Source organism: Mus musculus, chromosome 17 (genome assembly GCF_000001635.26).
Source record: "Mus musculus strain C57BL/6J chromosome 17, GRCm38.p6 C57BL/6J".
Classification (NCBI taxonomy): domain Eukaryota; kingdom Metazoa; phylum Chordata; class Mammalia; order Rodentia; family Muridae; genus Mus; species Mus musculus.
Genome location: NC_000083.6, coordinates 74,672,761 through 74,685,842, shown reverse-complemented (window position 1 = coordinate 74,685,842; position 13,082 = coordinate 74,672,761). Strand labels below are relative to the sequence as shown.

General features: G+C 39.0%; 1 protein-coding gene across 19 annotated transcripts in view; it reads right to left on the bottom strand.

Annotated features, from left to right (window-relative positions):
- Birc6 (baculoviral IAP repeat-containing 6) overlaps positions 1 to 13,082 on the bottom strand; it is a 175,103-nt gene that overhangs the window by 17,514 nt on the left and 144,507 nt on the right. For all 19 annotated transcript variants that reach the window (XR_003952078.1, XM_006523518.3, XM_006523520.3 and 16 more), the window contains one exon: positions 8,464 to 8,677. Coding sequence is in view for 17 of the 19 variants with exons in the window: in XM_006523518.3 (XP_006523581.1) it covers positions 8,464 to 8,677 (214 nt within the window). In the remaining 2 variants the exon portion in view is untranslated. Of the gene's footprint in view, positions 1 to 8,463; positions 8,678 to 13,082 lie in introns of those variants that run through there.

The following is a 13,082-nucleotide window of genomic DNA, read 5'->3' as shown; positions in this document are numbered from 1 at the left end:
GGGACTCACACTGTGGAAAGAAAGAATGTACTCTCTTCGGCAGATCACCCTCTGACTGCCATGTTTACCCTGACACATTCACACCCACAAACAAACACAAAGTAAACAAAAATGTTATAAGTATTCTTTAAAAGTCCCGACCTCAACATTGTTCTATTATTGGCCTTTACCATTTACACTACTACCAAAAGTAAGTCAGATAGCACTCTGAATATACTATCTGAATTATGTGGCTTTGTAATTCAGAAATGGAAGCCAACTTCACAGAGCCATTTTCTTGATAAGCACAGCCATGTGAAGAAGTTGCCTGAAAGGTGTACAACTCTGGGAAACTAGTGACCTACATTTATCCATGAAACAAGCACTACACTGTACTTCTTTCCTTAAGTGTAAAGCCCTAGGCCAACAATTACAGATTAAAGCAAACTAAGATTAAAAGTAAATAAGGGTTTTTTTTTGTAGATAAGATTTTTTTTTTTTAATTTACTTTAGAACTGTTGGCTTCCAATGTCTCCAGAAAGCATCAAAGTAATTGGTAAAACATGGCCACAAGTAAGGCAAGGACAGACCAATGTGAGGTATGTCCCATGATTAACTTAAAATCCAGGTTTTAAATTAACAAAACTTTTTAGTTTTACTTAAACGCTCTCTAGTTTAAAGTGCCAGCTTAATTTTTAATGGTTTAAATGAATGTGGGGAGGGGCCAACTTCCACTCTGTGGGAAGAATGAGTGAGCAGGACTGGGAGGCACCTAAACACAGCACAAGGAGCTAGGTCACAGTAACGCTTAGTGTCAGAATATCAATCAGGTCCTAAAAATCAACAGATACAATAGCGGTACTCTGTGTGACTGCCAAATGGAGAGGTCACAAATAACACCTCACCAGTCTACCAGGGGACAACCCAACTTAAGCAAACGAGACACTAGCTTTGGGGATTTAGGTTTTGGGATCTGGGTTTAGTCCTCAGCTGGGGTAGGGAGGGTGGGAGTCAAACACACCAGCTTTATTGTTTACATCACCAACTGAAACAGCTGTCAGAGCCAGGTAGATCTCTGGGAGTTCCAGGCCAGGGAGCGCTACATAGTGACAAAGAAGACAACTGAACCTGTTTAAAGTCATTTTAAAAGGACTGTCTAAAGATGTGACTCTGTCAAATGCTTTTTGATTAAGGGATCAGGACTTTCATGTTGTATGAATGAGAGGCAGAGGCACAAGAAGAAAAACTAGGATGGTTTTGGTTTTCTCAATAGAAACCTAATTCAGTAGAAGGTAGGGGATGGAAAAGATTTGAATACAAGGTTGAGGGAGCTTAAAATAAGAGAATCAGATTTTCTTTTTCAGAGAGTAGGTCAAACCATTTATTTATTTATTTATCTATTTGTAAAGTAATGGGGTCCTTCTAACAACATTTTGTTCAAGTGTGATGGGTTTCTTTTCACTAGGAAGATCCTGTGAGATTGCTAAGAAACGTGGAAATTAAGAATTCTTATTTGAGGATTGCCAAAGAAAAGTTTTAAATCCAGAACATCTTATACTGAATGTCACAAGTGTTCTGTTCTTACAGCAATTAAACCTAATTTTGAATAGCAGTAAGTCTGTCTCTCAAATTTTGGTGAAGCCATGAAATCCTGACTGCTGTAGAATATGGCTACTGTTTGGTTATCAGAATATAATAGTTCATATCTGCAGAGATAAAACAACCCATTTTCTCTTGCCTCTGAACAAGTGATGAAAGGTTCTTATTCTAAACAAACGGATCCGAGATATCATCATAGTACAGACATTGTGTAGGTAACAGAATGAACCTTTACACTAGACAATAATGTTCTCATTCACGTGGAAATAATGTGAACACAAAAGCATAATGCATCAGAGCATCTTCTTTTTTGAGGGGTAATGATAAGGTGGTAGGTAGAGTGCATTACTATGCTGTTCATGCTGACTTTGAACCTGCAAACCTCCTGATTTAGTGTCCCAAGTACCTAGGAGAAATGCATCTTATTGCGCAGCTCTTCTTTTCTCCATCTTCATTTATCTTATGAGTATTTGTATACATGTACATGGAGCATACTTATGCCTGGTGCCCACAGAGGCCAGAGCAAGGTGTCAAACTGACAAGACTTGGGGTTACAGATGGCTGGGAGGTAATGTGTGTGTGTGTGTGTTACAGATGGCTGGGAGGTAGGCGCGCGCACACGTTAGCTAGCCTGACTCTTTCAGCAGGCAATAAGTGCCTTCCCTCCTCTGAGCAATAAATGCCCCCCTCCTTTTTTTGAAAAAGGTTTTTCTGTGTAACTCTGTCTGTCCTAGAACTTACTGTATAGACAAGTATGGCCTCAAACTGAGAGATCCACATGCCACTGCCTTCTGAGTGCTGGGACTAAAGGTGTGAGCCACCACCACCCAGTGCAATAAATGTTCTTAACCACTGGGCTAGCTCTCTAGCCTCAAAATTTTTTTAAGTCTTTAAAAAATACGGTTTGGTATTCTACTAATTATGATACAACTAGAGCTATTGAAATTTGCTGGGTGTGGTGGCACATCTTGAATCTTTGCACTGAAGAGAAAGAGGCAAGGGTACCTCCTGCATTGGGTCTACACCAAGTGAGTTCAAGACCCTGTCTTAACAAAACAAAGAAAGACTATGAGTGGTGGTAAGATGTATTAATCACGGAGAGAACACGCTCTACTAAAGGAAAGTTCTTGGTAAAGCCTGAAGTAATTCTTTAGTTTACTAATTTTCCCCATTTAAAATTCTAAGCAATAGTATCAGAGGCTATTTCTTGTTTTCACTTTTCCCACTTTTCATTTTGTTTCCACACTCCCTTCCTTTTCTCAGCATCTCTTTCCCTTCTCTTAGTCTTGTACAATTTTCTCTGCAACTAAAACATTCCCTCCCACAAAAAAGCCCCTTAAGCAGGAAGGTGAAAAACAATAGTTTCAGGGAGTCCCTGAAACTGACCAGATTTTCTAGGCCTCTTGAGAGAAACTGAGTTGCAAAGACTCAGACAACCAAACTGGAAGACTCTGAGGCTAGGCCAGCTAACTGGAAAAGACTTAGGACAACTGAGGCACCAGGAAAGGACAATCTTGAATACACTGAGCTGCCTGCAGGCAGTGTGTGCCAGGTTTTCTAGCTTTTATGAGTTGTCACCCATGCTGGGGTAGGCTTTGGTGATGCACAGTCTTTGAGTTATTTTTGCTCCTGTAAGTAACCCTTCACCCATATCCCTGTAAGTAACCCCAATAAAACTTATAGTTCAGGGATGGAGAGATGGCTCGAAGGTTGAGAGAACAGCTGCTCCTCCAAAGGACCTGGGTTTAATTCCTAGCATCCAGATGGCAGCTCCCAACTGTCGGTAATTCCAATTCCAGAGGATCTGGCACTCTCACACAGGCAGAACACCAATGTGCATCAAAAAAAAAAAAAAAAAAAAAAAAAAAAAAAAAAAAAAAAAAATTGCCGGGCAGTGGTGGCGCACGCCTTTAATCCCAGTGCTTGGGAGGCAGAGGCAGGCCGATTTCTGAGTTCAAGGCCAGCCTGGTCTACAGACTAAGTTCCAGGACAGCCAGGGCTACACAAAGAAACCCTGTCTCAAAAAAAAAAAAAAAAAAAAAAAAAAAAAAAAAAAAAAAAAAAAACAAACAAACCAAAACCAAAACCAAAAACAACAACAAAAAATAATCATTAAACTCATGGTTTACCAAGTGGGACTCTGGTAATTAGCATCTATGGTTTGGTCTGCTGTGGGCTCTCTACCTGGGGTGAGTGGATGTGTGGGAAAGTATTGTCACATAACAGACGGGTCTCATTTCACAGCTTAGACCCACTTTATATACATAGAAACACTAAACACGATAATCCACATGAAGGAAATCACAAAGGTTTTGTCTTTCATAGTCTGCTATCCATCTATCTTCCTGCAAACTTCACGGCTTTCCTTTACTTTAGAGCTGAACTGAATTGCATTGTATATATGTATGTAAGTATGTATGCATGTATGTATGTATGTATGTATGTACATGTGCACACACACACACACACACACACACTACATTTTCATTATCTATTAATTTAGCTGGTTCAATTTTCCAGCTAATTATAAATAATGCAGCAACATACCTTTATGTATGTGCAAGCACCTCTGTAGGAGGATAGAGAGTCCCTGAGGTCTACACTCTGTAGGAGGATAGAGTCCCTGAGGTCTACACTCTGGGATAGCAAAGCTGGGTCATACGGTAGTTTTGCTCCTATCTATTTAAGAACCTCCGTATGGAGTCCCAAAATAATGTCATCAACTTTCACTTTACCAAGAGTGAATGAGGGTTTCTCTGTCCCCACATCTTCACTAGAATTTGTTGTCTTTCTTTTTCTTTTTTTACAGATAGGGTTTCTCTATGTAGGCTTAGAAGTCCTGAAACTCACTCTGTAGACCAGGCTGGCCTTGAACACAGGAGATCCACCTGCCTCTGCCTACAAGTGCTGGGATTAAAGGTGTGTGCTACCTCCGCCTGGCTAGCCGTTTGTTTTCTTAAGGATACTATTTTAACAGCAATACGACGGCATCTCAAAAGTTGTTTGCATTTTCATGTTAGCTAAGGAAGAGGAACACTTGTAAAGACATATTGGCCATTTGTGTTTTTTCACTTTTTAGTGAACATCTTCAGAAGAGTCAAAACATAGTAATGAAAAATACGCCAGGGGACATCAGTAATTACAGATAGGAGAAAGGCTTAACTGCTAATTATGGCAATTTTTAGTATTCAAACCATCATGATTTGTTTATGACTGGGGTTAAAAGAATGTTAACACCTGTGCTAGAGTTTACAAAACTACACACCAAAAGAAAAAAGATGAAAACTCATCAACAACTGTGAACTGATTAAAATAAACAACTATAGCACACTTTATTTACTATATGGAACCAACTGATGTTTCAGAGTTCTTTATATCTAAGAATAAACAGATCCACTTTATTAGTTCCCACTGTTTTACATGCATGAACACTTTTATTTAAATAAACCTCTGCGGGTGGATATGAGTCTTACTCTTCCCGTTTTCTATTTGTAAAAAACGAGAATGTGTGGCTAGAGAGATGGCTCAGTAGTTAAGAAAACTTCAGCTCTTGCAGAGGGACTGGACTTGGTTCCCAGCACCCATATGGCAGTTAAAAGCCATATACTAACTGCAGTTTCAGGGGATCTAGCACCATCTTCTGACATCTTGCAGATACTATACACATGAGACAAACACTCAAAACACATAAAATAAAAATAAATAAATCTGTTCAAAAAATGATGAAGTTTTCTTTGAAAATATAAGTTAACACATTTCTAGAAATAAATACTTGCTGGAATGACCTTGCCAGCTCTCTCTCATCACCACTTTTAAAGGTGAGTGGTCTGTGACCCTTCAGCATATAGCCTCCCTTGACTTCCCTCTAGTTCTATCTTCCATATACATCCAAGGGCACATCAAAAGTCCCTAAGTTCCCTGCATATAGAATAATATATTTCAGCATGCACATTTTTTCCAGTCTGAAATACACATACCCTGGAATCCTGTACTTAGCCAAGCCCTACTTTTCTTGAGAGAGTGAGGGGTTGTGATGCTAATATGGTACATATTAGGTGAGCCTGTGGTCCTGAGCTGTGGCCTCAGCTCCAAATCCTCTTTCCGCATGAGTTTAGGCTAGTCCTCTTGCAGTGTCCTATATGTCTAGTACACTGTGTACAAATTTATTCTAAAGGTCTAGCTACTATTTCCTCCACTTATATATCAGCCCCTTAGGAAAGGTCCCAAATTTATTGTTAGGCAGTCACGAATCTTCAGTAAAATCTCTAGATGAGAGCAGAATTGTCTTTCCAAGCAGGACAGATGTCACCTCTCTTACAGCAATCACTGTGATGTCCTAATGCATGAACTAGTCAGATGTCAATTAGTCAGACTTGCCTTTCAGATTTTTAGTAATAATTATCCATGTCTTCTTTATAAAAGGTTTAGGATAAGGAGCATGCTAAACCCAAGAGCCGCCCTCATTCTCTGACTAACATATTGAAGCTTAACCACTGGGGTTCAAACAGGATCTCAATTAGCTCCTTATCCCAACCAGCCAAGAGGCAGCTTATTTCAGCTTTTCTTATTCCCCAACTGAAAAATAAAAATTCCAAGTATCACATACAAAATATACCACTTCAATGAAAATCATTACGTGCAACAACTACTTTCAGAGCAGAGGTCTTCAGAATGCAGACAATTTCTTTTGTATAAATATGCTTGGTACAAAGAAAAAACAAAATACAAATTTTGAAAAAAGAAAGGCAGGCAGTTTTTTAAGTCTTAACCCTTGACAGACTAAAGAAGAATAGATTTTACTCTTTATGTGAAATTGAAACTGAACTTTGAGTTCAATCTTGAATGGGAAGTAGGGATGGAAGCACACTTAGCCTTGACTGCCTGTTCTAGCCAGGTACCCTTCCCCACAGCAGAAACCACTGGGATATCAAGCATCATTCGCACATCTTAACACAAACAGCCCAGTAAAGGAGTTACTAAAACCAGTCACAGCATAGATCTTTGTGGAGATAAAATAACAAATGAAACAAGCTCTGTGAATGGTCACTGTGGTTTCACATGTATGCTTTGTTATTATATGAGTCTTAAATCTGAAGTAGGAAACGTTCTCTAGTTGAGTCACTTTTCCAGATAATCAACTGAAAAGAAAAGCAGTTATTATATATCTGAAATTAATGTTTCCTAATGAAATAATACATTTTACAAAAAACTAAAAGATCCATTCAAATAATTACATAACACTTGTTGTATGAAAATTAAGAAAAGCAAAATAAATACCTAACCACCATTCACTGCAAAAAGCTTATGCATAAATATCTTAGAATCCCTTATTATAGGTCTTTTACAGGATTCCCCAGGGTTATTACAAAATAAGGATAAACACAGTTTAAAGGAAAGATACTTTTCAATAGCATTTTGAACCCAAAGAGATTGAAATGTCTCTGACTTCTAGAGTGTTCGGAATAAAAGCATATAAATAATATAGTACCACCACACCTGGCTCGAATTTTTACTCTTTAGTTATAAGCAAATATAGTTATCCCAAATATAAAATAAGGTATAGAAATGCAAGGCAGATCCCTATTTTGGAATGTAACAGAGATATAGTCAAGAACTACATGTTTAGACTACAGGAATAAGAGACACTAAGTACAGACCAGGGGACAAGATGCACAATTAAAGTCACTACTTCAACTGGACAATTTAATGTTTTGGTTCAATGGTGGCAACACACTATTTTAACATTGTCTTCCTAGATCCCAGTCAACGACTGGGAACATGGGGGAGAACAGAACGGACCCAACTCAACGTTATTTTCTCGTATACAACAGAAAGTCATCAGCAGAGGCGGGGCCTTTACAGCTTCCTTCCCCAGTGACAAGAGCAGCACACACGGTCATCTTTAATAACAACAACAAACCAGAGACAGAAAGTCCCTCCGGGTTGCCCTAGGTGACTGGTTTGCTTCAAGTCACCGTTGTACTTTGGACTCACGAGTAGCAATCACTCCTGATTGAACCTATAGCTGTTTGTATCTGCCCTAGCAGAGAGTCAAGCACATTGAGCTTAAACTATTCATTTGGCAACAACTCAGTGGCATTATTTAAACTGGTAACATGTAAATCGTAGACTCTTGCATAACACTCTTGAGTACAAAGGAAATATAGTACTTGCATCAATATTGTAAGTGTTTTAAAACCACAACCTGGCCATCTGTAAGGAAAATTGACACCACAAAAGGGAAAGAAAGATTTTCTAGATTATAAAGTTTTTCAAAACGGAACTCCAAGTTTAATTTACTCCAAAAGTAAATTAGAAGTAACTCTGCCCCATAAGCAATTAGCTCTACTGTAACTCTAACAAATCATGATTGATCTTCTGACTTCTAAGAAAGGTTTTGGCATAAATTATAACCATGTATCTAAATGACAAACATAATATATGCATACATACTGGACACTAGGATTTTACCCGAATAGGTTTCTATAACATTCACAACTGTATTGGCAAAGTAAAACCCAGCATCTTTAATATGGAATTAGGAACAAGAGCAGTGTCATTAGACTGTGTTTACTGGCACTTAAAGGTGTCTCTGACATCATGCTGAGGGAGATGAACATTCTTTGGATAATGGCTATACCGTGGTGCACTTAGTAATCCGTGTTACCTATACCTATAATATCAGTCTAGGGGATGTCTAATAAGCTTTGTGATAAAGGTGCATAGGTATAAGATACAAACAATACATTTCCTTTATGCTGATATATTGCCTGTGTGTACTAGTATGCTTGTGTGTCAATGAAGAAGAAAAGCTAAAAACTATCAGCAGAACGATTTTTAAAATGCTTAAAGGCAAGGTGAAGAGGAACAAACACGGTGCTGTACCTTAGGCGGTTGGTGTAGGTATCGACACAGGTCTTCATTTTAGCTAATAATGTACCAACAGAAGTTTGACATTCTGACTGTTCATCTTCCTCTTCTTCACCATTCTCTGTAGAAAGAGGCAACAACAGCGGCACCATAGATGTGCAAGAAGCAATGGCGCGGAGCAACTCTAGCAGAGCACGATAGAGTGGCACATGTCTTGCCATGTCCAGAACTACACGAGAAAAAGGGAGAAAGCATAAGTAAGAACACATGCCATATAAACAGCATCAACACCAATACTGTACTGACCTGATCGCTGGTGACCAGACCAGCACACTTATGACACACCATTGCAGGAAAATTAGAAAGATACAGAGTAGGGGGACAGATGTGTACTAATTACTATCTCCTTATATTATATACAAACGATAAAGTACACACTATGGGTACAGCATGCGGACAATTGCATCGTTTAAGTTGAAACAATGAAGTAATCTCATAGTATGTATATAACAATCACAAGACTACAACTTATTAAAAGTCTTTCAATAAATGAATATTCTAGTTAGCATGAAAACATACTATATTTTTAATTAATATCTACAAGCCACATGATTTTTTTTTCTTAAAATGCAAAGTACTAAAAAATAGACTTCTATTAGTTGTTAAATTTAGTGGCCCATTCCAGCTGGAATTCACTTCTTTGCCTCACGTGAGGTAACCTTTCTAACACCAATTACTGAATAGCCATCCCAAGAAGTGGTGCTAGTTGACCTAAGAACAGCAGTTATAAAAACACAATGTTCCTAACCTCACGATTCTACATGAAGACAAATCATTCACAATACTTTGAGACACTGGCAAGCATTCTAACTTTTATACAGAAAAGTCAAACACAACATGAAACTGAAGGAATAGAAATTAGATGGGGAACTGTTCCATGCCTACACAGGGCATGGACATGGGAGGATGAGGTATCATCATCTAGAATCCTGGCCTTTCTACAGCAATGACTACAGGGAAAAAGGGCTGGACCGTGTCAGTCTGACAGGATGATACTTAGTTCTGATGGAAAGTTAATTTCTGCATCAGGGAAGCCTGGGCGACTGGAGAGGACTCAGTGGATAAAGGTGTTTGCTGATAACACAAGCTTGATGACCTGAGTCTGATCACAAAACTGATACAAATGTGGCAGAATCTACTCCATAAAGCTATTTATCCTCTGACTGCCACACACATATTATGGTACGACTGTACACCGGGAGAGGGAGAGGGAGGGAGGGAGAGAGAGAGAGAGAGTGGGACAGACAGAGAGACAGACAGAGAGAGAGAAAAAAAAAAACACACACACGAACATAAATAAAATGAATGGACAGTGAGGTGTAATGGTATAGACCAGCCCTGCAGATGAAGGCAGGAGGCCTGGATGTTCACAGTCATCCTCAAGCTACATGGTGAGCTCCAGGTCAGCTAGGTTACAGGGGACACCGCTGCTTTCAGGAGGGAAAAGGGCCATCATTTTACACCCTCCAGTGATGAGAAGTAAAAAAGTTGGATTGTCACTCTTTGCTTATCTGAAAATTTGTCCTCTATCCCAAATGTGTTCAATGCCCCCTTGTTTTTGAAATCTGAGCCTGTATTTGGAAAACAGAATTAACAGTGGATGTGGATGTGAATGCTGGGGACAAAAGGCTTATGCAGAAATGGGCGTGGGAGAATGGGAAGAGAAAGGAATATATAATGGATTAATAAATACTAACGATGGATAAAAAAGGCCTTATGGAAACACACTACTTTGTAAGCTAGTTTTAAAAATACAACAACAACTACAACAACAACAACATCGAGTTTAAAAGGGGGAGTTTGAACATAGTACCCTACATAGATGAACAATGCTTCACCCCCAGAAGATAAAAATTATTAAATGAAAACCCAGTGCCAGGTTTATAATACATCTTTACAAGTTGCTGGTTAGAGAGCCCCCAAAGCCCCCAAAACAACAAAGGCTATTTTCTTGGTTGACCATCATAGCTAGTGCTGAAGACACAACAAAATTTAGTTGTAGGTATGACATAATTAAAATCAATATGAAACTGGTCTGAAAAAGGTTTCCCAGATGGCTAGCTTTCAGAGTGCCAAAAGGCACTATGAAGTTTATTGGAGAGAAAAGCAGTAGTCCCTGACCTTCCAGACAAGATATGCCTATGGGTACAATAGTAGAATAATGATTTAACCAACGAGTTTTTTTTTGTTTTGTTTTGTTTTGTTTTGTTTTTAAGATTTATTTATTTATTATATGTAAGTACACTGTAGCTGTCTTCAAACGCACCAGAAGAGGACATCAGATCTCATTACGGATGGTTGTGAGCCACCATGTGGTTGCTGGGATTTGAACTCAGGACCTTCGGAAGAGCAGTCAGTGCTCTTACCCGCTGAGCCATCTCGCCAGCCCAACCAACGAGTTTTTAACTGGACTGGAGGACTGCTCCACAGGGGAAAATTTGTGGTAGGAGCTGTAAAGTTGGTCAAATCTAGGACTGGGGGATGAAGGGGACCTGCTACTGTTATTTTGCTAACTAAATATATTATCAAACTATCTTTAAAAGAACTTTGTTTATATCCATAGATTAGTGAGCGCCACTCTCAAATCTTGGTCAGAGTGCTGAGAATAAGGACTGTTCTAAATGGGACATCTTCATTGACTCGCCTGAGCTTCAGAGAACATCATGAAAGAGACAGAAGAAGGAAGGTAAGCAGCAGAGATGGAGAAGAGCTATAGGAGCTACTCTCTTGAGATAATGTAGTCACACAGTTACAGTTACCTGCACAAGACAGTCACTCAACATTCCAGCACTTACGTGGGAGGAGCTGATGAGACCTCACCCCTGCTGAAGAGATACTGGCAATTTACTGCCTGCTGGGGAGAGGAATTCATTTTTCTTTGGGTGTGTAAATTCTATTTTTCTTATATTTTCTATCCAAGCTCATAACTCTACTCTTGTCAGGATAAAGGAATCCCCCAAAGTGGAAAAAGTCTTGAAAGAAACTAACCAGTTCTCTTGGCAAACGTAATAATCATAACAAACAAAAGCATACTAAGACATGACAAAACAATGAAGAAATGTGATAACTATATACAACAGACTATCCTAGATTGGATACCAAGATAAAAATCAGACATGAAATAAAACGAGGATGTATCCAGTGAGCTAACGCTAAGTTGTTCCTGTTGCTCACTGGGCATAGCAATGACAGATGCAGCACTCCTGGGAAGATGGTCGGCAATACTGAACGGCCTGCAAGAGCTCACAACTATTCTAGGAATCTAACCTTGCTGTAAAGTTAAAGACAACAAACCCCATTACAGGAAAATCTAGCTCTTATCACAACTTAATTCCCCAAATGTCCTACTATACTTCATTGCCTCTGATATGCATGTGTAACAGGGTTAGAAAGGATGGTTACACATTCTGCTGTCCCAGAATGAAGGACGCTAAGGCAGAAGGAACATGAGTGTCAGAGTAAATGGCCTACAGAGTGCGAGCCTAGTAAAAAATATTTTAAAATCTTAACAGAAGAGCAGCCTCACAAATGGATGCCGTTCATTTCAAGACAGATTTTCACATCCTTTTAGTCTATACTCTGTGTTTCCTGGGGGAGACCTCCTTTGCAGTTTCCTGAGCACAAACACAAATAACTTAGTATAACCTCAATTTCTCTTTTGACTCTAAAAGACTTTGAAACTAGCACTAAAAGGTAAAGGCTTTCTAACACTTTAAGGGTTGTTAGCATGGCCACTATGTGAATACTGAGTAGTATAATGTGCCATACAACTTACTATATTATTTGTTGGAGGAGGGGGATACAACAAAGAATTGTTTTGTAAATGTGAGTAAACCTAAGTAAAGTTCTTAAACATTCCTGAAGGTGACACAGTACCTCCACCTGGTGGCAAATGTGGTAACTACAGGCTTATTAAATGTTACCTGATGGTTAAAATGATGATTCTGACCAATAAAGATTTTTTGACATTGTACAATGTGTAGGATAACATGAACACATTCTCCACACAAGATTCTTCTATCTACCTAGAACATTTCTAGCATAAATAACCACTTTTTCTCTCCAGTGGAATTTCTATCATTCCTTTTTATTAGGATATGTTACTATTTACTATGCTCAGTATTGTAATTCAACAAGGACATACAACATGTGGTAATGAAACCAGATGATTCAGGTAAATCTCAGTGAGTTCAGTGCCAGCCTGGGCTACAGAGCTACTTCTAGGACAGCCAGGCAGGCAGGAATGAGCGTGCACACACACACACACACACACACTGTCTAGAAAAAGCAAAACAAACAAACAAACAAAAATCCCCAAACCAAAACAAAAGAAAAAAAAAAGATAATTAGCCAGTCTTTCTCTTTCAAACGAATGCATGTATCGGGGAAAGAGCACACTTGGAGGTTAGAGAGCAGTCAGCTTCTTCTTCCACTCTGGCCTTCTTCCGGTGCGGTAGCATGTGTCTTTACCAATGAACCAGCTCAGGGGCTGAGTAATTAGCATTTGCTATCCTCACAAATGTATCACGTATACATGATGAGATCCTTCCAATTTTTCTGTTTAGTTTGAAATT